The sequence below is a fragment of the Heptranchias perlo genome, chromosome 27 (assembly GCF_035084215.1).
Source record: "Heptranchias perlo isolate sHepPer1 chromosome 27, sHepPer1.hap1, whole genome shotgun sequence".
NCBI lineage: Eukaryota > Metazoa > Chordata > Chondrichthyes > Hexanchiformes > Hexanchidae > Heptranchias > Heptranchias perlo.
Genome location: NC_090351.1, coordinates 27,731,986 through 27,758,359, shown reverse-complemented (window position 1 = coordinate 27,758,359; position 26,374 = coordinate 27,731,986). Strand labels below are relative to the sequence as shown.

General features: G+C 42.1%; 2 protein-coding genes across 7 annotated transcripts in view; both read left to right on the top strand.

The window, feature by feature from the left end:
• The window catches only part of LOC137344485 (sushi, von Willebrand factor type A, EGF and pentraxin domain-containing protein 1-like), a 128,089-nt gene extending 111,422 nt beyond the window's left edge, over window positions 1–16,667 (top strand). For all 3 annotated transcript variants that reach the window (XM_068007492.1, XM_068007491.1, XM_068007490.1), the window contains 6 exons: window positions 3,593–3,689; window positions 5,035–5,108; window positions 9,017–9,046; window positions 11,990–12,071; window positions 12,751–12,863; window positions 14,564–16,667. In XM_068007492.1, the coding sequence (XP_067863593.1) occupies window positions 3,593–3,689; window positions 5,035–5,108; window positions 9,017–9,046; window positions 11,990–12,071; window positions 12,751–12,826 (359 nt within the window). In that variant the 3' untranslated portion in view covers window positions 12,827–12,863; window positions 14,564–16,667. The remainder of the gene's footprint in view (window positions 1–3,592; window positions 3,690–5,034; window positions 5,109–9,016; window positions 9,047–11,989; window positions 12,072–12,750; window positions 12,864–14,563) is intronic.
• Window positions 16,668–18,246: 1,579 nt separating this feature from the next.
• The window catches only part of LOC137344487 (C4b-binding protein-like), a 64,149-nt gene continuing 56,021 nt past the window's right edge, over window positions 18,247–26,374 (top strand). For all 4 annotated transcript variants that reach the window (XM_068007497.1, XM_068007493.1, XM_068007494.1 and 1 more), the window contains exons 1-2: window positions 18,247–18,554; window positions 24,908–25,108. In XM_068007497.1, the coding sequence (XP_067863598.1) occupies window positions 18,491–18,554; window positions 24,908–25,108 (265 nt within the window). In that variant the 5' untranslated portion in view covers window positions 18,247–18,490. The remainder of the gene's footprint in view (window positions 18,555–24,907; window positions 25,109–26,374) is intronic.

Sequence of the window (26,374 nt, the reverse complement as noted above, 5' to 3'; positions counted from 1 at the left end):
CATGACACCTCTGAGGAACCCCATCACCGAGCCGGAGCGTCGGTACAATGACAGCCACACTGCTACCAGGTCTACAATTGAGCAGACCATAGGGCTTCTCAAGATGCGCTTCAGGTGCCTTGATCGTTCTGGGGGAGCGCTGCAATACACACCATTCAGAGTGGGACGAATCATAGTTGTCTGCTGTGCCCTGCACAACATGGCCCAACAGAGAGGGGTGCCGCTGGAGGAGGCCCCATCCACACCCGCCACCCACATTGAGGAAGGCGAGGCGGAGGCGGAGGCGGAGGAGGCGGAGGCGGAGGACGCGCCAGAGGATAGTGGATGACCCATGCGCCGAACCACGACTCACCGGGATGGTCGCCGGGCCAGGGAGGCACTCATACGTCAACGGTTCTCCTAGAGTCAGACACTGCGAGGCGCTCGCATCTCCTCACCTGCACATGCGAGCGGCCATACCAGCCCCCTCCACTGAAGAGTGTTGCCAGTAATCCTGCACCCACAGCAGTGTGCCCAATGGGTGGCAGCAGGTGTTCGCCGTCATGATGGCCTCCACGGAACACACCTATTGCACAGGCCGCGGAAGAATGGACGAGAGGTGGCAGGAGTGGTGAGAATAGACTATTTAATATCTCCAATGTGACATTATATTAAAAAAAATGTACAAATTAATAAACACCCTGGTGTATTCCCTTTGTGATTATAACGCCTTTGCATTTCTTTTCCGGGTACCCCTACATGGTGCTACCCCTGTGGCTCCAGCAGAGGTAGTGGCAGGTTGCTTGTGTTCTTGCCTTGACCGGGTAGATGCTTTTGGCGGACGGCCCCTGGGTTTCGGTGCCCATGAGGGCACCTCCACAGACTGCTCCTCCTGCACCGGGGCAGGGGCAGACTCGGCCACCTGGAGAGGAGGCACCATTGCGGGTACTGGTTGAGAGGTGGGCGACGGGTGGGACGTGGGGGCGCCTTGAGAAGCGTCCCCGCTTCCATGTCCCCGGTCACCATCATCCCTCTCATGGCCTCGGCCCACATCACCCCTTCCACCCTGCTGGACGGCAGTTTGGATGGCATGTGTGAGGCCTTGCAAGGCCACCCCTAGTGTATCCGTCAGCCTGTTGATGGCGGCGGAATGTTGCTCACCCTGAATCCGTACAGACGTTGTCAGGGCCTGCAAGGACTCGATCTGGAGCTGTGCGTGACGCTCGAGGGAGGCCAGCCTGTCCTCCACCGCAGACAGTCCCGCACCTACCCGCGACACTGTGTCGCCGGTACCCTCCTGTGCCTGCGCCACCAATGCCCGCATGCAGGAGTTGGACTCCTCCATCGCCTGCGCTATTGTGGACAATGCGTGCGGCACCTCTCCCAGTACCTCAGCAATTAGCTGGTGCCCCTCGACGACTCTCCTTTTCACTGGTGGCCCCCTGGGTTCAGCATCTGGGTCCGGCTGAGCAGAGCCTGGAGATGAGTGCTCCCTCCGTCGCGGACCCTCCGCGGCTGCCCCTGCCACCAGGGTCTGCTCATGCTCACTCGTGCGCAGTGACTCACCAAGTGCTACCCCAACTAGTTGGCGAGGGGGACCCACCGAGGTGCGTGTCTCTGCGCTGGTGGATGGTTGGCTCTGATGTGACGATGCACCCTCAGAGACCGCCATGTCCTCTGAGGAATCGCCCTCCTCGATCGCTTCACACACAGACGGACCTGCAAGAGAACAGAGGGCACTTCGAGGCATGTGGACCAACTTGACAGTGCGCCTGATGGCAGGTGATGATACAGTAACTCGCAATCATGGGTGTTGAGTGTCAGCTTTCCCTTACCGGCCGTTTCGGCAGCGACACACTCGCCATCAGCCACCGACAGGCAATGTCGCGTGCGGGCGAGGTCGAGCACCTCCACCTCGGCGTCGGTGAGCTCCACCACTTGCGGCGGGCCACCTCCGGTGCGTGCCCTTTCCCGATTGTTCTTGCTTCTCTTCTCCTGTGAAGGCAAAACACAGATGTGTGAGTGGGTGCGTATTGCATCGTGAGACGCATCGAGCATCGGTGTGGTTGGGTTGAGCGTGGCGCAGATGGATGGGAGGATGCGTGGGCCACGTGCCCATCCCATTGCATGGGGATTGGGGTGTGTGGTAGTGTTCGGGTGGGGTCAGGGACGGTGGGTACTTGCGTGCACGGCGAGGATGGTGAATGAGTGGCTGTGAGGATTGCTGATGGAGCGCAGTGGTGGCTGTGCAGAAGGGATTGTGATCTGTTTGGCGTGATGGTGGGGACGGGATGTGGGAGGGTGCGTTGGTGTACTCACCTTGCCAGACCTAGTCAGGTCATTGAAGCGCTTGCGGCACTGCTCCCAAGTCCTTGGGGTGTTGCCCCTGCTGCTCACCGCCGCCGCCACCTCTGCCCATGCCTTCCTGGTTGCGGCGGCAGGGAACTTGCGTCCATCTTCTGGGAAGAGCGTTTCCCTCCTCCTCCTCACGCCCTCCAGCATCAGCTGCAGTGCTAGGTCTGAAAAACGGGGCGCAGCCTTTCCCCTTGGCTGAGCCATCGTCTCAAACCTCTTGATTGCAGCAGGAGGGGCTTTGGGAAACTGCCCCTTTAAGTGGAGCTCCTACATCGCGTCGACGGTACTGCGCATGCGCAGCCGGCCGGCACGCAGCTGGGGAGCGGAGAACCCGGAAGCAGGGCTTAATCGGTCCAATTATCCCGCGATCGCGTGGGGGACGCACATGATTAGCCGTCCGCGTTTTCCACGCTCCCGGAGGACCACCCGCTGGGAACCCGCAGGCCTGCTAAATTCGAGCCCATGGAGTTTGAAGGTCAGCTTTCGGTTGAAATGGACACCAAAGTCTTACAGTCTGATTCAGCCTAGACAAGTGGCTGGGGAGGAGGATGGCAAGGGAGCTGTGTTGATGGCAGCAGCCAAAAATGATGGATCTTACCGATGTTCAGTTGGGAAAAGTTTGTCTATCTGACATCAAATGGATGAATGAAATCTGTCAGCACAGAGGTGGTCATGGAGTCGATGGAAGTGATGGAAATGTGGAGCTGGGTGTTATCAGATACAGATGAGAGCTGACCAAATTCCTGTGGGAGATATCACCAAAGGGCAGCTTGCAGATGAGGAAGAGGAGGGGAATAAAAATAGATCATTATGGGACTCTGGACATGACTGTTCAGTTGTGGGAAGAGAGGTAATTGCTGCAGATGCACTGGCTGCTTAGGAAGAGGTAAGAATCGAACTATGGGAGGAATGTCCCTTGGAACTGGACAACAGAGGAAAGGTGATGGAGACTGGCATGGTCAGCCATAACAAGCAGAGAGACAGAGGAGGATAAGGATGGATAATGCACCACAGTCACTTTCACAGACGTTTATGAATCATAGAGAAGAAAAGGAGTTAGAGGTAAGTGGTGGTTGGAAAAGATAGATGGATCAAAGGTGGTCTTTTATGATGCCATAATTTTGAAAATTGAATTCCAAAGTTAGGGTAACCTGGTATTCTGGTTATGTTAAATATTTGTGAATTGTAATGAGAAAATTATTGGGGATTTTGGTGTTTTGTAACAGCTCTACCTTTTCCCATTTTATTTTCTGTGCAGCAATGAACTGTGCTAATCCAGGGGAGATTCTGAAAGGATATTATGAGGCACCAAATATTACAGTTGGAAATAAAGTTACTTTTTATTGTGATGAAGGGTGAGTACTCAGTACAAAAACTGCTGAATAATTTTGGTGAAGGGTTATGTTATTTTAATGTTGTGATTAAGGAAATTTAAGATGACCATCTCTTGTTCTTCACATTTCTGATGACAGCTATCCATGTGACCCCTGAGTGAGGCTTCCAATTTAGTGTCGAACTGGCAGTTTTAAAAAATAAACTTTATGCTTATCAAGATGAGGGATGTTAGTGCTGGGAAACAGATTACTAATGCAAAGATGGAAACATTAAATTTGTTATTGATCCCTAGATCCATAATTTGGGATTAACACTGGGGCCCCGATATTACCAGGGAGGCGGGGATGGCAGTGGGGGTGGGGGGCGACTGGGCAGGTGGGTAACCCGCCCAGTGAAATCGGTCTGTTCCCCACGTGATCGCAGGTAAATTGAAGCCACTTACCGTGGCTTCCGGGTTTCCCGTCGTCAACCTGCACAGTGGGCGGACTGCGCAGTGGGCGGACTGCGCACCCGGCGGACTGCGCACCCACATCACAGGCTGTCAGCTGAAGGAGCCCTATTTAAAGGAGCAGTCCTCCAATGCTGCTCCCGCAGCAAAGAACCAAAAGTATAGAATGGAGCAGACCAGAGGAAAGGCTGCTCCCAGATTTACCGATGCCTCACTGCAGGTCCTACTGGATGGGGTGAGGAGGAGGAGGGAGTATTTCCCACAGCACGGAATGCACACTGAGGATCCTTCAAAATTGCACCCCTGCCAAAATCTCCACTCAATGAGGTCTGTCAAGTATCTCAACTATCTACCTAACTATGTGAAGCAGCATCCCACCGGCTTTAATTGCCGGTGGGAGTCCCGCATTCGGGAGCTGCGCGCGCACCTGAACGCGTCACTGGGGAACCCGGAAGTCAGCGGGTTGGAGCTGGGCTCTGAACCCACTCCGGGATTCTGCCATTTTAGGAGCCCCCCCCCCCTCCCGCCCCCAATGCACCCGCTCAGCCCTCTGAAAATCGGACCCTGGGTGTCTGTGTTGGCTGGGTCCTCAAAATGCTTAATTTATATTGGAAATCAGCTCCAAGATGAGCTGGATGCACCAATGTTTCTCTTGAGTGGCTAACCAGAACTATGCACTGTACTTTATATGGGGTCAGACCAACACCTTTTATAGCAACAATACAACATTGTTTGATTTCTACTTTGTTCTGCTAACCTAGTCCCAGGTTTGGTTTTTTTTTAACACAGTTTGCTGATAGTTTGATTTTTTTTTTCCATTATGGGCCTTAGATTTCTTACCTGACCAGCACACAATAACACTTTTCCGTTTAACTTTCACGTCACTGATAACAGGTGGCTTGCTTTTCTTTTTCTAGATACAAAATGATTGGTAGAGATTATCGACTATGCACAGCTGATGGTTGGGATGACCAGGTTCCATCCTGTGAATGTAAGTTAGGTTTCCCTATTTTGTAGAGTGACTGACTTGCATTTCTGTGCCAAATAATTGAGCCACTTTAAATGGATTGACATGGAGTGTGCGTTCACCTCAATCTCCCTCAAGTTCCACTGGCAAGTCACCGAGCCACATGAGATATTAGGACGGGTGACCAAAAGCTTGCTTAAAGAGGCAGGTTTTAATGAGCTCCTTAAAGGAGAACAGAGAGGTAAAGCGGAGGGGAGGGGGGGAGGTTTAGGGAGGGAATTCCAGAGCTTAGGGCCTAGACAGCTGAAGGCGGCCGCCAATGGAGGGGCGAAGGAAATTGGGGATGCGTGAAAAGCCAGAATTGTAGGAGCGTAGAGTTCTTTAGGGCTGGAGGAGGATACAGAGGAGGGGTGGGACCATAGAGGGATTTGAACACAAGGATGAGAATTTTAAATTTGTGGCATTGCTGGACCAGAAAGCAAGCACAGGGGTGATGGGTGAACGGGACTTGCGTGATTCAGGATTCAGGCAGCAGAGCTTTGAATGAGCTGAAGTTTATGGAAGGTAGAAGGTGGGAGTCCGGCCAGGAGAGCATTGGAATAGTCGAGTCTGAAGGTAACAAAAGCATGGATGAGGTTTTCAGCAGCAGGTGGGCTGAGGCAGGGGTGAAGACGGGCGATATTACGGAGGTGATTTTGGTGATGGAGAGGATAGGGGATCGGAAGCTCAGCTCAAGGTCAAATAGGACACCTGTTCTCATATCATATCCATAGTTCCCTGGACTTGTTCTATCTCCCCTTTTAAATATAGGAATAACATTAGCTGTCCACCAGTCCTCTGACACTATTCCCTTTTCTAATGAATTTATATATATGTAATAGTGCCTTTGCTATCTCTTCCCTAACTTCTTTTAATATGTGTGGATTCAATCCATTCAGACAAGGGGTTTAATCCTCTTTAAATATGATTAGTTTATTAATTATCTCCCCCCTTTCTATATTAAATATCTTTATATTTTTTTGATCTCTTCCTCTAATGTCCTGCCCACCTTGTTAGCCTCCCTGGTAAATATTGAGGCAAAGTAACTGTTCAATATTTCCGCCATATCGCTGCCATTACCTGTGAGTTTATCTTGTGCGTTCCTTAGTGGCCCAATCCCTATCCTGATTTTTTTTCTTTTGTTATTGATGTGTCTGTAGAATACTTTACTATTTTTATATTCCTTGATAATTTAATTCCGTAGTTCCTCTTTGCTTTCCTAATTGCTTTTTTGACTGCTTTCCTAACCTCTCTATTGTCTATGTACTTAGAGTATCCCTTTTTATTTAGTTTCAATTTTGCCCTTATCTCTTTATTTATCCATGGTGTTTAATTACTGGCTAGTTTATTTTTATTTTTTAGAGGAATATATTTCTCCTAAACTCTCTTGATCACTGTTTTAAATATTTCCCACTGCTGTTCTATCTCTTTGTCTGTCAAAATTGTTTTCCAGTTTACCTTCCCTAATTCCATTCTCATCCCCTCAAAATTAGCTTTTTTCCAATCTACTACTTTGGTCTTTGTCTTCCTTATGTCTTTCTCAATCATTATTTTAAACCTTTTAAAGTTATGATCACTATTGCCTAGATGTTCCCCTATGCTTACTTCTCTTATCTGCTTTGGTTCATTTCCCATTACTAGATCCAGCAATGATTCCTCTCTTGTTGGGCTTCTCACATACTGGGTAAGAAAGGAGTCATGTACACACTGTAAAAATTCCATTCCCTTTTTCCCTTTCCCAACCTCTTGCCAGTTTATTTTGGGATAGTTAAAATCTCCCATGTTTTTTATTCAATGTTTTTTACTCATTTCATAGATTTGCCTACATGTTTCTTCCTCCACTTCCTTTCCACTCTTAGGTGGTCTGTAGGATACCCCTGTTAACATGTTTGATTCCTTCTTATCCTTTGTCTCAATCCATATGGATTCTGTTTCTATCTTAATGTTAGTTATGTCCCTTTTTTTTCTACTGCCATTATATAGTCTCTAATTAGTACAGCTACCCTAACCCCCCTTCTTCCTTCCCTATCCTTTCTAAATAAATTATATCCTGCAATTTTTAACTGCCAGTCCTGTTCTTTATGTAGCTTTGTTTCAGTTAGCCCTTCTACATCTGGGTCCTTGCCACAAATTATTGCCTCCAGTTCCCCCATTTTGTTTTGGGTGCTGTGCGCATTGCTATGCAAACAATTTAATTTATTTTTATTAATTGCTCCCCACAATTTATTTTTAAGTCATTTTGTACTTGTATTCTATAACTGTATTTGTTCCCTGACCATTTATGTTACCTTTATTTCTTACCTTGGTTTTATTCTTATCTCCTATTTCTTTTATCTTCAGACTTATGTTATTTTCACCAGATCCCTCCCCTCTGTATTACTAGTTTAAAGTCCTATTCTCACAGCCTTATTCATCCTTTTATTTCCACGTCCCAGCGGTACTGCTCCTTCCTTTCCCAGTACTGGTGCCAGTGTCCCATGAAATGGAACCCCTCTTTTCCCACACCATTCTTTCAGCCACGCATTCACCTTCCTGGATCAGAATTATTTTTAAGTCCTTCTGCTGAATATAATCATATGCAAGCCTTTTGAATATCACTCAAAATGAAAGAGCGGTTTTCTGGGAAATTGAACATTTTCAGTGTTTTTGTCTACTTGAATTCTAAACTTTTGAGATACAAAGACTCTCTCTAAGCTGCAATATTTGAGATTACGATGACAAAAATGTGAATGAGGGTGGGGTATTGGTGAGCAATGTTGTAGAAGTGGAAGTAGGGGTTTCGGTAATGGCTAGCATCTGGGTTTGAAGCTCAGCTCAGGGTCAAACAGCACATCAAGGTTGTACACTCAGGTTCAGGGAGGAGAATGAAATTCAGGTAAGGTGCTGATTGTTTGGCAGGAGCCAAACAGGATGGCTTTAGTCTTGCAGATAAATTGAAGAAAGCTCTTCCTTAACTATAATTTAATGTTCAACAAGCAGCCGAGCAGAACAATGGTCATTGTGGAGTCAAGCATGGCAGTGGAGAAGTAGAACTGGGTGTTGTTAGGATACATATGGAAGCTAAAACCATGTCTGCAAGGAAGACACTGAGGAACAGTGTATTGGTGAGAAAAGGAAAGGGCACAAGAACTTTGGGGCACTCCAACATCGGTGGTTATAAAAATTAACTCATTTTAAGTATGCTGTCACTACTGTGCACAAACTACAATGTGCCCACTCATCTGTGGTGTGACTCTATTCCTAAGGCAGCATGTGGTGCAGTTTTACCCAGCACCAGCTAAATGGGAGGTGTCCTAATACAAATAATATGCTTTGGAGGAATAAGAATATAATATACTCTTACTGCAATGTTTTTGTTTCTTTTTAAGGTGATGAATGTCAGTACTGGGGAATGGGACATTTTTCTATGTCTGTCACCCATTGTCTGCATTAATTATACCCATATCATGTTTACAGTGACCAGATGCAGTACAAACTTTCCTCTGCTCTGTCCCAAGGATGTATCTCAGATCTAACATAGGAACAAAATTGACACCTGTTATGATCAGTCAAATCACAGAATAGATAGAGCAGCAACCCTTCCACTCACTCCATGTGTAACAGTTCTTTCCTTTGTATTTAAAATTGTTCAGTTAGTTCCCATTTGGTAATATTGATCACCCATTTTCTTATTTAAATCTCTAATTAATTTATGTTGAACATAGTTCATTGTTTCCACCATTTCCTCTGCTGTTACTGGCATGGTACAAGATTCAGAGCTTAACCCATTGATAACGAGAGGTGTGTGCCTGGAGTGATTTAAAGGATTAACTTGTCATATATCATATGTTTTTTGCATTTGACAACCACAAATTTGTGTGTGAATAACTTAGTTTTTTATTAAAATCCTACAGCACCAGGTGGACTTGTAAAAACAATTGTTGGTGAGTAGGAGAACTGGATAATGCAAATTTATACTAACTGCATCAAAATACATTTTTTTAGTGTTTACTGACAGTTGAAAATCAAAATTGTAAATTTAAAAAAATTACAGATCGAATTGGTATTCCAAATATTCAAACTAGTAAGTATATAAATCTTCAGCCAAAACGATTATTGATTAAGCACTGATACTTTAATAGTATTTAAGGGTACGTTTTTCAAGGCACCGCTGATGTTCCCAGCCAGTGAAGTATCCTTGCTTAGGCCTTGCACACCTAATGAACAGCACACTACATTTTGCAGTGAAGAAATGCACCTGTCTTTTTTTTGGCCATGCTGCCAATTGATGTGAGCTTCATTATAATCTTTTGAAAATTACTAGTAATACCCATGCTGGATTTCATATTCTTCTTGACCAATGCTCCCCTGTAGTGCAACTTGCCCATCTAAAATAGGTGCATGAGTGTTTGATTGACCTGTTCAACAGAAGTAGATTCCTTAAAGCTGTGTTGTAATTTTTAACTTTGATTTTAAGTTTAATTTTTTTTACCTTTATTAGATAGTTTCATCCAACATCATATGCACGTTAATGGAATGGACGGGCTGGCCCTGTTGTCTGCAGGTTGGCTTGGAGTACATGGAATAGTTTTATGACACCCACCCTTAATTCCTGTTGCTGTGTGTGTATATACACATTTTTACTTTCCAAGACTTTGTTATCATTCCACAATGTTATCGCTTGAAGGTACAATTTAGCAGCAAAAAAAGTTCTCAGAATGGAAATTCCTTTGGAAAATCTAATAGTGCTCCAAAATCTTTGGGAAGAAGTTCAATTCATGAGGGGGGGGGGGGAAAAGAAAGGTGCACTTACAGTTCAGGCGTTATGTCCATATCCACTTTACACCAGGGCTCATATTCATAGACCTAGACAGACCAACCTTGGCTTTGACACCTCAGTTTCACAAGGGTGTGTGTCATAAAGCTGTACCATGTGCTCCAAGTGGACTGCAGACAATCGGGACAGCTCTTCTAGTAGCAATGAAGTTCACCACTGCATTAAGCTTTTGTACAACTAGATCCTTCCAAGCCATCACAGGGGGACGTATGCCAAATCTGCTAGTTTGCTGTCCACAGATGCACTATGCAAGTGACAGATGCCATGTTTGTAAGGGGCAACAGCTTTATCACTTTCCCTGTGGGGGAAAAAGACATCAATTGGACAGGGCACATAACTTTTACAGGATTACAGGGTTCCCAAGAGTGCAGAGTATTGTAGATGGTACCCATGTTGCTTTTTGGGCTCCTGAATCAACTTCATGACTTGCACGAATGGAAAGGGCTACCAATTCCATTAAAATGCATGCAATGTTGGATCAATGAAACATCATTGTGCAAAATCAGTGCTTAATATTCTGGAAGCAGCCATAATGCCTTCATTATGCCCTAGTCCACTACGTCCAGGTTATTTGAAGACACGGGGAGACTAGATGAATGACTGCTCTAGACCAGGACTAACCTCTTTAGCATTGGCTGATGACCCATGAGAAAGTCCAGAACAACAGCTGAAGGGAAATACAACAAAACAGAATTACTGTTGAGCATATCATTGCTATGCAAAGATTACATTGGTTGGACTGATTGGGAATGGGGGAGGTGAGTCCTAAGTGACACAGAAAAGATCTTCAAATAATTATCTTCTGCTGCTTGTACAAAGAGGAGTAACCAATCAGCAGGATGGAGAGAAGACACAGACAGAACTATTGCCAGAAGAAGAAGAAAGGAGAGGAAGCTAGGAAGAAGAGTTTACCAGACACTAATAGAAATCCGTTTCAATTAAGTCCCTAGAGTGGCCCCTGCATAAGTAGTCCTGCCCAGTTTGTCAACATACAGTGGCCCAATAAACACTATTCAATCCATTCTCATCCACTCTAAAGTACCATGCTTACCAATACTTTCATCTGCTTCTAGCTTACTATGACCCTTCTCAAAACAACTTTCTGTACAAGGTTGAAATAAAGTGCATCAAATTCATTTCCTCACAAAATTTACCCTTGTGTTCTTTTCAAGTCAAGGTTTTTCCCTTGTGTGGTATATAGCTGTGACTTGAGTTTTGTGTGTTCTTTTCCCCCCTCAGCCATTGTGCAATGTTCTCTGGATTCTTACCAGATTGGCATATGAATATACTTAGAAATAAAAGGGAGATAAAGCTAGGAAATATTTGCCTAAACAAATTTACAAGAGCTATGTCCATTGCCTTTGAACACTTTGGGAGAAATTTCAGTTTCAGCCGGGGCAGAAAACAAACACCCATTGAAGCCAATTGAGAGGAAAATCAGGCAGGGTGTTTAACAGGCGGCCAATCTGCTACCGCCCATTTTCTACTCACTGCTGAAATTGAAAATTAGCCTCTTATTTCACAATACGAGGAAAACTTTCACATTTACTATCCTTGCCAAGAGAAAAGGCTTTCCGTTCGCTCATTGTGTTAGTAGGAGTTGGAAGGGGAGGAGTGTCCCCACTTCATTCTCTAGCCAACTTTTTCACTAACATTAATGAATAGAGGAAAATATAACCCTTGATTGCTTAATTTTATAATGTAGATATGTTCAGTAATATGTAACACTGTTTATAAAGCTGTGAAAGTTACATTTTTCATATTTGTCATTCAGATTTTATAGTTTTGGTAATGGTTATTTTAAATCCAGTTGTTTGAAAAAAGGTGGTTTACGACAAGAAACTAAAATCTATAAAGGGAATTCAAGACAGCTGCATTCAAAAGTTGAAATACTTCCAATCTGGGAAAATGTTGCATGTTTATAGGGAGTTATCTTCTGTGTTTTTAAAAAAAAAACAGGTGATTCTGCCTGAGGAATCTGTACTTTTATGCACCCGAAGATTTTTTTTTGTTCTAACCATTGTGTATCTTATGCATGTATTTTTTTAAGGAATTATCTTGGGTATTATTGCCGGCCTTGCCGTCATTTTTTGTGGCGTATGCTGTTATCTAAAACAGTTTTCCAATAAAGGGTAAGACATTTTTCTATTGCCCGGAATTGCTTTGTGTCTTCAAGAAAGCCATAAATACATTTTGCTTAATGCACGTTCCGCCCAACCCCCACTCCATTTGCATTTTGTTTTCTTCTTGAACTTTACTTGATTTATTGAAAGAAAATATAATCTTGAGAAACTTTAAAAACGCACCCGCTTTTCCATGTAAAAACTCAGTCAAGTGACTGGTTTTAAATGCCTTGATAGTTGGCCATGGTTTTTTTTCAGTTGAGCATGGCCACGGGCTGGTATTCCTCTATTTATAGACTAGCCAGTGGATTTTAATTTGATTTGTAAATGTAATAATCCTATATTATTCACCTTTTTAATGACCATTTTCCTTAACACTAATTTCCATACTCCCACAGCTGAAACCATTTTAGTTTCATCCACAACCTCCATTTGAGTGTGACTCTTTGCTGGGAGCACAGGATCAATCAATTTACTTTGCAATGTCTTACCAGTAATGTTGCCGTGAAGAATGTTACTTAACCTAACCTGCTTGCTTAAGCTAAGTGGTGCATTTTGTTTTGTGCATGGGTTTTTGTAGTCTTTAGCATGGCATTTTGTGACAATATTAACAGACATATGTTGAAAGATTTATATTCCATTGTTATCATTGAATTTTCACCCATGTTATCACTTGTTTCCTTTGTAGAGAATATTCCTTCACCAGCAATATTTCCATCCAAATGGTGTCTCATGTTGATGAAGCCTCTAATTGCCCAATATGATCTTTAATTGAAGACTTTAAAATTAAAATAAAAAATGGTAAATCTTTATGTAATTCTAGTTGGCAAACTGTTTTTATGTTTTCAGTGGTCTTGTGGTACAGTGTTAAATATTTGTATATGGGCATGTTCAAATCCTTTTGATCTGTCTCTCTCTCATTCTCCATTTCTATATTGGCATAAATTATTTATCAACTAATTTCAGGCATGAGAAGGATCTCTTAACTGATAAGCTTAGGATTTTCATTATTTACAATTAGCTATCTGTCACTATTTACAATTTATGTATCATGTCAAAAAAGGACAGCTGAACATAATAATTAGTTTTCCACTTGATTTTATTATTTTCTTCAATTTTCTGACTGATGTTTTCTCCACTTACTCTTCTCTTCCTGAAGGCAAATGCCGATTCCAATGATTGTTATTTTCTGATACCTTGGCTTTAAGGGCATTCATGTACAAACCTAAATAATAAATTTCAATGGGTTATTTGATAGTTGGAGCCCATCACAGCCAAGCCTTATCTGGGGTTTGCACATCTACCCATTCAGTAGCTATCAGGTAATGATTGGGTGCAGTAATTCACACCTTCCTCCCCGCAATGTGAGGAGGCCAGGGTCATTGTCGTGTCCTTGCTGCCACTGCAACTGTGATCGGCAATTCAGCGTAGACAAGTGATCGAAGATCTAACCTTCTTGATCTATGTACATCACACAGTGAATTTACCCATGGAGCCATCTGGGATAAAAGGGGATGGGGTCATGTAAACCAACCCAGCTTCAACTCATGATTGCATTTTTAAGAAAGTAAACACTAAATTGTTAAATACACATAGTTGCTGCTAACCAGGTACACCTATGGACCTAAATTCCCCAGGCCAAGATCCTGACCGTTACACCAGGATACCTTGAGCGATGCACTCCAGAGTATCCGAGGTCAGTAGAAAGGCACCTCATTTTCATGGGGCCAATGAGCGACTGCAGCATTATGGGTGCATCTCTGGTGCCTGCCAGCTCCATGCTGCCAGAAACTCCAGCACTAGCTGGCATCAGGGGGCTGGTAGCTGATTCCCATTCCCATTCCCCTCAGAGAAACATTGTTTATCCCTTCAGCCTCATTGTCAAGGAGGCTGATACAATTTTTTTAAAAATCTGACCTTGATCTCCAGGCTGCTTCCCTCCCCCAGTGGGGCCCACTTGCACCCTGTGGGTGGAGGCTCTACCCCCAAACAAGACCACTGGAAACTCCTGTTGATTTGGTCCCATAATTTGAAAATTTTTTTGCTTTTCACATTTGAAACCATACCACTGAAAGTGGATGTGGTAAGGACAGTGGCAGAGGATTTTGCAGTGTTCAATATAAGCAGTCTTCATATTGCATATGCTATATGTTTAAATCTCCACTAACAGTAAAATAGGAAACTGAGGTTGCATTTCACGGGCTCAGTCTGAGCAAGTGGATGGGGACTGAGATGGGGATTGGGGACCAGAGTTTTGGCAGAAGCCAAACAGAGGATGGCTTTGCTCTTGACAATATCAAGTTGAAGAAAGTTCTGGTGTTACTGTTGGTTTTACCATTTTAAAAGACAATTAAATACTGGTCACGCAACAAGGAATTTGCCTAAAATATTTCAGGCTCTTGCTAACTATTCCAATTCTACTGCAGCTGGCACTGTCTTTCTATCTTCCATGTGTGTAAGTCCAATTAATTATAAGACCGTTTCTACTTTTCTCCCAACAGGCCAAAAGTCTGATTAGCTCTTTATCCGAGATGCAACTTTCTGGCAGCCTCCTCTGCAAAGCAATTCAAAGGAAGCATTTTCAGTCGTCGTTTATTGCAAAGCAAATTTGATGCCGTTCTCACTAATTTAGTTAAGCTGGAATTTGAGTTTTCTTTTCAGATTTTCCATCCCTTTTAATATACTTCTAACAACTATATTTTAATGAGAATTCAAGATTGATTACGTTTTCATTTTGGAAACCAGTGGAGTAGATGCTACTGTGCAAGAGTGTCCACTTGATGGATATGAATTTGAACACTAATAATGATTTGTTTTTTTAAAAAATAAACTAATCATCATTGTGAATATTATGTGCATTGCTAAATTTATTAATTTTTCTGCACCACATTGGTTACAGTATTGTTTGCAAATATTTAAAGAGACCCGAACTTGAGCTGGTTGGTTTCCAGTGGAGAAATATATATTCTTGATAACTCACTGCTAACCATCTTATAAAACAGCGAAGTATGATATTTGGCTGGAATAAACTGGGTATTGTTTTTATTCAAGTTTGCATTTAATATGGTTTTTGTCCAGCTCAACTGAAAATTTGCTTACCAAGCATAAGAAGTTTAAATGAATATAAAGAAAAGGAGGTTCTTTAGGTGGTCTTATTGAATCTCAACAATAGATCTTTTTTGTTTTTTTATTAATTTACTGCCTCATCTCCTGGTGGGGACCACTATCTTTGCCACATTTGAGCTCGGATGTAAAAACAGCTTCTCAGTACTTGGCATTAGCTTATAGCACCTTACTACTCTACAAGGAGCTTCTTTTAAATTAGATATATGGATATATTTTCAGAAAAATATTGAGGATAAAGTAAATGTAGGGTCTTATGTATGTCATGCCTCTTTTTTAAAAAAAATTGTAAAAAATTGTTTGATTTTTCAGTACCTAAATGTTAATTTTGCATCAGTTTTATGTACTTCAAACATGCTTATCTTATTAAATTGATTTGGACCTTTTCCTTTTTGCTTTAGTGTTTTGTTTTGTGTATTTTCAATCACTGTTCAGGTTTTGAGTATCAACTTGGTCTGATCAATCTTTGAACGGTATATTGTTGTGTTAGAATGTCTGCTCTTGTGTATGAAATATTTTCTGGCAGTAAATGTGGTGGAAGTATTTACATATCCTGCATACTAGACTGGTTCATTTCACAAAAATTTAGAGGCCATATCATGTTTCCATTATCAAATGTAAATTACAAAATGCATCAAAACTAGTACCGCCATGCTCAATAAATGGCATGTTGTCTTTTAAAAACTGTAACTTTACTGTACTCTGTGTAGGATAGAGTGTAACAAAATAGGAAAAATAGCTTAACAATACAGAAGTAAGTATTAATATCATATTGTGAGCATATTCTGTGATAAAGGCTTAGATTAGATCATTAGGATTCTGCAGGGGAATGGTAAGTAAGCAGGAGGTGTCAGATTAATGCCCTTTCAATTGCCTCAACATCCTTCCTATATTGTGAAACTCAAAACTGCACACAATACTCCAGTTGTGGTCTTAATAAGGTTTTATGTAAAGTCACCGTTACATCTCGACTTTTATATTCTATACCTCTTGCCATGAAACTCAACATTGCATTAGCATTTTTATTATGGCCGTACCAATTTGACATGATGCTTTTACTGTCATGTGAACCTGAAACCCCAAATCCATTTGCTGTTCCATATCATCCAGTTATCCCCATTGAACGCATAAGATAATCCTGAAAATGATTATAGTGTGTGCCCTAAATTTTTGTTTTAATTTTATATTTTATGCTTTAATCCTTAGATCATGAAGGGAGAGCACATAGCTTCCTGCTGTTAAAGATGCTGGATATATGTTTAAGTTGATCTTTTGAGCCTGATGAAAATTTGAGTATATTTAATTAATAGCAGATGTCAGATTAGCAGGTTAACTTTCTTTTGTCACATTTTATTTTCATGCCATTTCAACCTGCCTTGCTATTATTAATAGGATCCAATTAACTACCCAGATCATCTGCGCTGTGTACATATTGGATTTTTGTGTTTGTGCTTAAATACTGACCATGGAAATAAAACATCTGTGATGCATCCAGTTTCTGCACCTTTATTCAGCAAGCCTCTGCACAAAGACATTTCTGCTAATCTCTCTTAGTAAAAAAAAAATTAAATTCATGACTCCTCATCTACTCCCCAACAGAAATACTCCTATATGCATCCTAACAAAACTCTTCAGAATTTTTAAAAACCTCAATTGAATCCCCTCTTAGTTTTCTATGTTCCAAATGCGTAATTACCATTCCTAACAAGAAACACGTTGGACCAGATTTTGCTGGTGTGGGGCATCTCACTGCATGCCCCGTTAGTTAGACTTTTCGCTCAACCTTCAGCTCAAAGTTTTTTGCCCTTCAAGTTACTGGAAATGAGAGCTGCTAACGGTGTGGCAATGGCAACGGGGCATCTGGGAAATTGGTGAACGACGGGACCAACTGTCTATCTCCTTAACCAATGAGAAATATTAACGAGCGACTTCTCATCCTTGGTGATTTCAACCCCCATCTCATCATGCCCCCTCTCCTTTGAGTTCACTGCCCTCCTTTAATCTCTCTCTCTCTCCATATAAACTCGCCTACCCATATTCATGGCCACCCCCTCGCCCTTGCCATCTCATGAGGTTTCGCTACTCTCATTGTGTCAATTACAGATGAGGCCATCTCTGATCACTTTTCTCTCTACTCATATCCTTCTTGCCCTTCCCAACCCCACTTCCTTCTGTGACCACTCCTGGAAAATACTCCCCCAAGTCACTTAAAATGGCACTTTCAAATTCCCAAATGTGTAGTCTTCGGCCGTCCACTCACCATGATATTTCTGCAGTTACAGATCTGTTCAACCACACCCTCACCTCCACCTTTGATGCCCTTGACCCCAGTAAAACCCTTGCTATCTCTCACCCTGGTCATTTCCACTCCCTTAATTTCAAGGGACACAGACTTAAGTGTTTATGGTACACAACTGGTTTAGCCATTCATCGCCAGATTTGGCTGGACCACATAAAGCATCGGGTCCTGCTCTCCTCTGCCAAAACTGCTCACTACTCCAGGATCTTTCTGGAATGCAAAGATAACCCCCGGCTTCTCTTTACTACAAATCATCTTAAACCTCTCACCCCAAACAAGTGCGAGGAATTCATGAACTTCTTTGTCACTAAGGCTGAGACCGTCTGTTCAGCTGCCTCTGCATTTCTGTCCTTTCCCCTAGCTCACCAAGCTAAACTTCCCCCAAGGTTCCCCTCTGCCCTAAGTTTCTGACCTATGCAACTTACATTTTTTTTCTAAGCAGAAAATTAATAAAAGCAAAAGCAGCCTTAATTTTAACTCTTTGTAAAATCATTTCCCTATTATTTTGTGGTTCTATTTAAAGTTTTCCCATCGGTCAGTCCAGAGCAATTTAAAGAAAATTCACTAAACACAAACTATAAGCAAAGTTTTTTTTTACAAATGATGGCAGCACTGCAATTTGCACAGTGAAATTAAGGGACCCCTCCTGGTTTTTTTTTAAAGTCGTCTCAGAGCGGTGCAGTGAGAGCAGGGAATCGTAGCTTTCTCGGGGTGCGCATGCGTGGAGCCGCGGGAGGATGGGCGGAGTTTTCCGGCCGCTGGAGAATTAGTCATTTAACGGAAACTGAGCTCAAGAGTCAACGTCTGGGGCCTGAGCACTAAGAAAAATCAGTAAATAGACGGCACGGGGACCCTGGCGGCTTTTTGGAGAAGGAAAAATGAATGCGGATTAAAGTCTATCGGTTGTCTCGGGAGGTTGGAGAAAAAGTTCTAGAGTTTTCTTCAAATTTCTGGGTCAGGTGTAAGGAAAATCTCCCCGAATATTAAACATCGAGAGAATTGGGAAATGGCAGAGAGACTGATCCTCACTCTAATGGTCATCTTCACGGCCGGGGTGGCCCGGGTCATCGGTAAGCAGCGCTCCTGAGGGGGGGCTTTGCTCTCAATTGCTGTTTCAGATGTGTTTTTTTTTAGATCAAGAGATCTTATAACAAAAGTGAACTCTTCAGCCTTGAAGGGAGGTAAATGAGAGGGACTTCAATGACACTAAATTGAATTTTTTTAAAATAAATTATTCTGGGCACTCTCTCCAGTTAAACCACCACTGGAAAAGAAGGGTTTATAGTATAGAGCGATCAATCTAATAGCAACTTGCATTTATATAGTGCCTTTTGTAAGGTTTGAAAAAAAATCTCAAGGTGTTTCGTAGAAGTTGTGAGGAAATCAGATGCTGAGCTAAAGAAGTAGAGATTAGGGGGGCTAATCAAAAGTTTGATCAAAAGAGGTAGGTTTTAAGGAGGGAGGGTCTTGGAGCAGATGGAGATGAAAAGGTTTATAGGGAGGTAATTCCAGAGGATTTGGAGGGGGGAGGGTGGTGCTAGGTAGCTGATTGGTTGCCAAACATGCTAAAGTTCGAGGGATGGAGAGTTGTAGCCATAAAGGGATATAAACACTAGGATTAGAAATTAATATTTTAGGTGTTGAAAGACCAGGAGCCAATGTAGGCCAGGAAAGACTGGTGATGGTTGAGCAGGACAGCATTGGGGCAACATAGTTTTGTTTATGGGGAATGGGAGGCAGGTCAGAAGAGCATTGAACTGAATGCTGAGTCTGGAGGTGACAAACATAGGGAACATAAGAACAGGAGTATGCCATTCAGCCCCTCGTGCCTGCTCCGCCATTTGATAAGATCATGGCTGATCTGTGATCTAACTCCATATAGCCGCCTTTGGCCCATATCCCTTAATACCTTTGATTGCCAAAAAGCTATCTATCTCAGATTTAAATTTAGCAATTGAGCTAGTATCAATTGCCGTTTGCGGAAGAGAGTTCCAAACTTCTACCACCCTTTGTGTGCAGAAATGTTTTCTAATCTCGCTCCTGAAAGGTCTGGCTCTAATTTTTAGACTGTGCCCCCTACTCCTGGAATCCCCAACCAGCGGAAATAGTTTCTCTCTATCTTGACAAAGACATGTATGATAGTTTCAGTGGCAGATTGGTTGAGGTAGAGGTGGGAGTGGGCGATATTTTTGATGGAGAGGATATGGGGCTGGAATGAAACAGAAGGCTGAAGTCGCATTCAGTCTATTTAATCCTGAGACAGTGGCTAGAGAAGTGAATGGAATTGGTGGCGATGGTACAGAATTTGTGGTGGAGGCTGAGGATGATGGCTTTGTGCTTGACAATTTTTTAACTGCAGGAAGTTAAGGGTCATCTGTGACTGAATGTTGGTCAAGCAGTCTGACAGCATTGGAGGTAAGGAAGGTTCAAGCCAAGTGTCATCAGCGTAGATATTGCCATTTACAAAGCCAATGTCTTTGTTCAGCTCGGGAGATAACAGCATTAGTAGGGAGTGGGCACTGTGGTTATTTCCATATCTTCACTATTCTCCAAAGGAAGATTGTGTGAAGTAGTGGAAGGATTTGCTGACTGATTAACAGTCTGACAGACTGTGATATGAATGTTCCTTCTGTGGCAGTAACCATCTTTTATATCAGCTAATGGGATGGTTAGTCCTATACAGCGGGAAGGTTTTATGGGCTCCCACAACCCATATGATAGGGGTGTGGGACGAGAGAGGAAGACACCCGCACCCACCAGACATGAGCAACATCCTGCTAGATACCAATCCAGGATTCAGAGCAGGTCTCCACTTGCTGAGACTGTCTGAACTGGGGTTCGAACCCTGTACCTTCTGACTCAGAGGCAGAAATGCAGTCACTAAGCCGAAGGCTCATCTGGCACTGGGGTTTGGAGTACTTACCTTAAACTGGAAGAATTCAATGGCAGAAGAGAGTCATGAGAAGTCCAGGGTATTCCAGCAGAGCAATACAGCCCTGAAAGCAAAAGAGTCCAGGAAATGAAGTGGGAGCAGAATCCCAGTAGTCAAAAAAAGCAACCAGGTAAAAGCACAGAACCAATGTGATGGGGAGGGAGGGGGATAGTGGGCAGGCAGGCAGGCAGTGTTCTCCAAAACAGGTACCTTTAACTTGTTGCTGCTTAAGCTAAGATGTAGAGGTAAGGGGCCTTAAGCATCTGGGTAGTGGAGACTGGGGGGAAGGAGACAGGGGTAGTGATGGATGGACGTGGAGAGGAGTTCAGTCAGGAACTGCCAGACCAAGTACCATTTTAATACCTGGAATAGTCTTTGAGATAGGCTAGTGGCAGTAAATCCCGAGTCGTTCAAGATATAGTTGGATGCCGTGATGGTAGCGTTGTAGGTTTCTATGAAAGTATGAGCTAAATGGGCCATCTTTGCTTATCTTTTGTGGCATTTGGATAACTTGAAGCTGTGCAGAGGCTTTGCTTTTGCAGCCTGGTTTGAAATGCACCCACAGTGGGCTTCTCATACATCACTAAATTAAAAATGTACTTTGAAGTTACCTCTCCTGTTCCTATCTTCTTGCATTATCCACCTGTTATCGATAATTTCAGAGAAATTTGTATCTTTGTTTTCTTATAAACTTAATTTGCATGTCCTTAAAATACTTAATTAAATAGTGACAAAACATTTATTTTTGAACTTTAATTAGTGAATTTAATGTTTGGCTGCTAGTTGTTCCTTTTTCATTCTATCCTGCTGGGCAGATTGATGATTAGGTTATACAGCATACTTTTTTGCCCAAAAAAGGAAATCAGTGTTGAGATTTAATCCCCCATTTGCATGTTTTCTTTTGAGAGGAAGTATTAGATTGTCCACAGGGTTTTTACAATTCAGTGTTACTATGACTGTTGATCTAAGAAATTTGTTTCCTCTGGGAATTTTCTGCTAAACAGATTATGAAACACTGTAGTAAATGTTATGTTCCTGTATTGGCTAGGAGCTGCCCAGGAAAGTTAGAACCCCTTGTACTGGTACTTTGACAGTCTTCTGGACAATTATGCAAAGGATTTTCGCTGTGGTACCTTGCATGTTCTCACTAAGCATTACATTATCACCTTGATCTGTCCACATTATCATTTTGCTCTGTCTACTTTAGCACTCGAGTTCTAAGCTTTTCAACGACTTAGATTTCTATAGTGGTCATTATATACATAAAGATATTTAATGTTTTACAGAATGGTGATATGAGTAGACATCAAGCAGGATAAGTAATCGGATCGGGGGGAAACAAAAATATTACCAAAGACAAGGGTCCAACAGAATTTTTTAAAGGTGGGAATAAGAGATAACTAGGTAGAGATGTTGAGGGAGACAATTCCAGAGGATGAGGGCAAAATGGCAGACGGTGGAGGGGATGAGAAATGAGCAATAAGCCAACGTCTGAGGATGCATGCAGAGACATATGATTTAGGGGAGATCATGGAGGTAGAAAGGGGAAAAGTCAAAGAAGGGTTTTAAGCGAAGGATGAGAATCCTAAAGTTGATTCTCTGGATTGCAAGGAGCCATTAAAACGCGAAGAGGACAGGAGTGATGGGGATGTTTATATTCATGTATCCAGGATGAGAAAAAGCCATCAGGCCCAAAGGTTGTTGCCACTAACTTCATCCCTATGCACCAAACATCCTTTCCTCCCCATACCTCCTAGGAGAAGCAAACACGAGAGACCTGCAGCCAATTCAAGAGTATTCTGGCAAAAATGTCTCTCCAACCCCTTATGGTGCCAATTTGGCTCAGTTGGTAGCACTCTTGTCTCTGAGCACATAATCTAGACTGACATTTCAGTGCAGTACAGCGGAATTGCTGGATTGTCTTTTGGGGGAGACATTAAACTGAGGTGCCATCTGCCTGTCTGGGTGAGGGTAAAAGACCCTATGGCACTAGCCACGAAAGAACAGGGGAATTTTCCCAGTGTCCTGGCCAATATTTATCCCTCGACCAATACCACCAAAAACAGGTTAACTGGTCATTTATCTCATTGTGGTTTGTAAGACCTTGCTGTGCACAACTAACTGATGCATTTGTTTACATTACCAAAAGTGACTACACTTCAAAAGTAATTTATTGGCTGTAACTTATTGCTTTGGGATGTCCTGAGGATGTGAAAAGCGCTATATAAATGCATGTTCATTCTTTCCTTTCTCATAAGCGATCAGGCAAGCCCCAGGAAGCCCCACTAGTTATTATCCAGAAATAATTTACTTCTATATGTCATGGTCATCTCATTTTCCAGGAATCCATCTAATGCCGCCTTGAAAGATTGTAAGGAACCTGTTTCTACTGCTTCCTCTACATCCTGTTCCACTGGTCTATTCCCTGCTGAGAAACGTAAAACTTTCCGATATCCAACCTCGACCCTCCTCCTAGTTCCACCCATCACCTCAAACACACTATCTACTTGCATAGTGTCCATACTTTTTAATAGCCATGTCTGACCCTTAGAGGATCAGACCCCGCCCCCCCCCCCCCTAAGTTCACATCTACCCAGTGAGTACAAAGCCAAGGCATCAAATCTATCTTTGTACTTCAATGATCTTTGTCCAGGGATCATCCTTGTTGCTTTTCTCTGTACCACCTCCTGGCCTTGTATTTACTTTCTGCACATTTAAGTCCTCAAATACATTTTCAAGTTTCAGCATCAGTCTTGTATTCTTGCCTGAGCTGTCTACATATGAGCCTTCCCTATTCTTTGAAAGATTATCAAATTCTTTGCAGAATTCTTGGTCTGCCCTATCATAGTTAACCGACCCCAATGTTTCATTGCAGCAATTAGTTTGTGTGTGTCCTCCATTTGATACTCAAATATTACTGCGTCTGCTGGTCAAGGTTGGAGAATGCAGCATACACATCAGGAACACCTGAAACAGAAGTAGCAAAGATCTTAAAAGGACAGCATTGCTTGTGGTTCTCCTCTGTAGGATGTCCTGTTTCACTTAAATCTACAATTGACTTACATTCATAAAATAATAGACCGTATCTCTAGTGGATAATCTGATCAGAATCTAGTATTTTTATAACCTTACAATTCAACTTTGAAAACCTTTTTAAAATTTGAAAACATTTAGTCACTATTAGTTTAATAACTGAAAGAAGCAATGGGAATATATTGCAGAAAGGAATGGAGAACTTTGTCACTAGTCCAAGAAAGTGGCTCGAAGTGTAGTGAAATGTAACATGAAACAAAGAAGTAAAGATGCACATCTCCGAATTACTGAACTGACCATGGAATCATGTAATTGTATTCTCAAAGTGTAATAGTGACATCTGTAATTTTGCAGCCTTTCAATCATGTGTGGACTTCCCTTCTCATAGGGTAGTCTATACAACTTGTTCTACTTGGTGATAACTAGCCATTGAAGTGGCATAACAAGCTACACTTAGGACAGACGTTCTTAGTGAAAGATTCCATACTGGATGGAAATTGAATTAGATCAGTATTTGAAAAGGAATAATAATAAAGGATATTGGAGAAAGAGGAGGGAAATGGCATTAGACGAGATAGCTCCAGTTGAAAGGCAGCACTACTCAGTGGCCCAATGGTCTGCTTCTGTGCTATGATTTCTGTGATTCTAGGTGCTTCTTTCCAGAATCAGAAAAGACCCGGATTTGGAAAGGTACTTTATGGAGTTGCTTGAACAAGTTCCTGTGCAATTTAATAGACACTGTGCAGCTATGCAGATATATACTCACAGTACTAAAAGAGGCCAATCCTCTTCCATCATCTCAAGGGGTTGTTGCTGATGATTTGGATCAAATTCAACTTACTTTGTATATCTTTAGTGACCTGCACAAGGTCATAGACTGAAGGAATCTTGGTGAATCGGTTCTGAGTTTTACCAAACTTGCAATGCCTAGATCAATGGTAGCAGCCTATGATAGCTTGCCTTTGTGACAGCTTGGCCAGACACAAGTAACCCTGCAGTCTAGAAGTTATTATTTGTGATATTAGCAGACAAATGCTTAATAAGTTCATGTAATGTTTCTCAATCTGCTATTTCAATGCCATTATTTTAAATGTTTCTGCCTGCTCCTTCCCTGATTGGGCACTGTAGGATGTGGTGTACATGAACCATCCCCATATTTATGCTTCACACTTACATTTTTTTTACACATTTATATTAGTTTTAGACAGGCCATAAAGAAACCAAAATTGGGTCTATCTTTGATGGAGAAAATTTGCTAATATAAGGAAGGGCAAGACTAAAAGAGTACCAGTATATAAGCAAATCAAAGTAATGTTAAATGACACTAAAAGACCTAAAGTTAGATGGAAAGAAATATGTCTCTATTTAGAAGAGAGATTGTGAACTTAAGGATTGATCTCTAAGGTACCTGGAAGGATAATGTTGAAACAGTGAACTTAAGTGATTTTTATTTTAAAGGTGTCTGTAGCAGACCTCCACAGTTGGAAAATGGATCACCAACTGATGAATTTACTTCCGAGACCTTGTTTGATGTGGGTAACAATGTTACTTACAGATGTTATTTGGGTTACGTATTCAAGGAAAGGACTTTAAAAGGTTCAAGATCTGTTACCTGCAGAGAAGATTCAACTTGGACACCATTACAGGCCATTTGTGAACGTAAGTAATAAGTAATTTTATTCCATCCTCTTTTTTTTCTCCTTACCAATTCTTTCACATAGGAAGTGACACCTGCTGAAGGAAGTACCGGTTCAGGAGTACAAGCAACTCTCCAGTACTTAGTTATGAAGTGTTTTGGAATGTCCCAAGGACATGGGAAGGTACTATGTAAATACAAGATCATTTGTCCTTTATCTATGGAATTCATGTCTTACCTCTGTCTGTTGTGGTCAGGCCAAAATTGTAAATAGCTGATATATCAAAAGTGTCTGGTCCTTAATACACCTAAAACTCTTCGAAGTACAGTCTCTCCATTGAGAAGTCAGAATACAAAACCAAGGCATTTTACTTGCTCAATGCCAAAAGAGGATGTCAATTTCACATCAGCCAGTTGCAGACCATTTGAGGGTGCATACTGCTAAAATAATGTGCTTTTAAATGGAGAAAGACAGAAAAAAGAGAGAACCCATAAACTAGGCAAAAATGCTCTTTTTCTCGGTATTTACCCAAACTTTTTAATCACTGATAGTTTATGGTTGCTAAATTTAGTCACCAAGATGATAATGATTCCTAGTTAAATCAGGTTCCTCTTCCTTTCTGTTCCCCTTCCTTTCATCTTTTAAAATCCAACCAGATCTGTGTCTGTCATGTGTCTCCCACTGGGTCACTAGTGTTAGCGCAGCCACACTGGAATCTGTTGTATTCATTTGTTGCTCAAGAATGAACAGTAAGTAGTAAGCCAAGTGATAAGGATCCTTAATTGTAATTTCTCAAACTGGGTTAATTCTTCAGTGTCAGGAATTGTTTCAATTCTTAAATACAGGGATCAGGATGTAGATTATTAAAGCAGTTTATTCCTGAACCAGTTAGAATATTTAAAACCTATGCTTTGTATAATTAAAATGTTGGATATGTTCCTTCCTGACTAACCAGTGCTTTTCTGATGAACCAAGTTTTTTTTTAACCAAATATACGTTAAGAAGCCAAACCAAAGGGAATGGTGGCTTTTGTATCAAGTAGGAGGGAAAGTGTTTAAAAATCATGAATTGACTTTAAGATAGTATAATTGCAGTTTTAGCTCAGGCATTAGCACTGAAGGATTATGTATGTGAGACCTTTGACCTGGCGGTCCAGGCATACAGGATTTGGCTATATTTTCTGCTGACTTTCTTAAGAGTCCTTGTTTTTCAGCAGAAAGCAAATTCCAAAAGCAATTAACCAATTTCCTTTTGCTTCTAGTTTTGGCCTTTCTTTGTGATTTTAAAG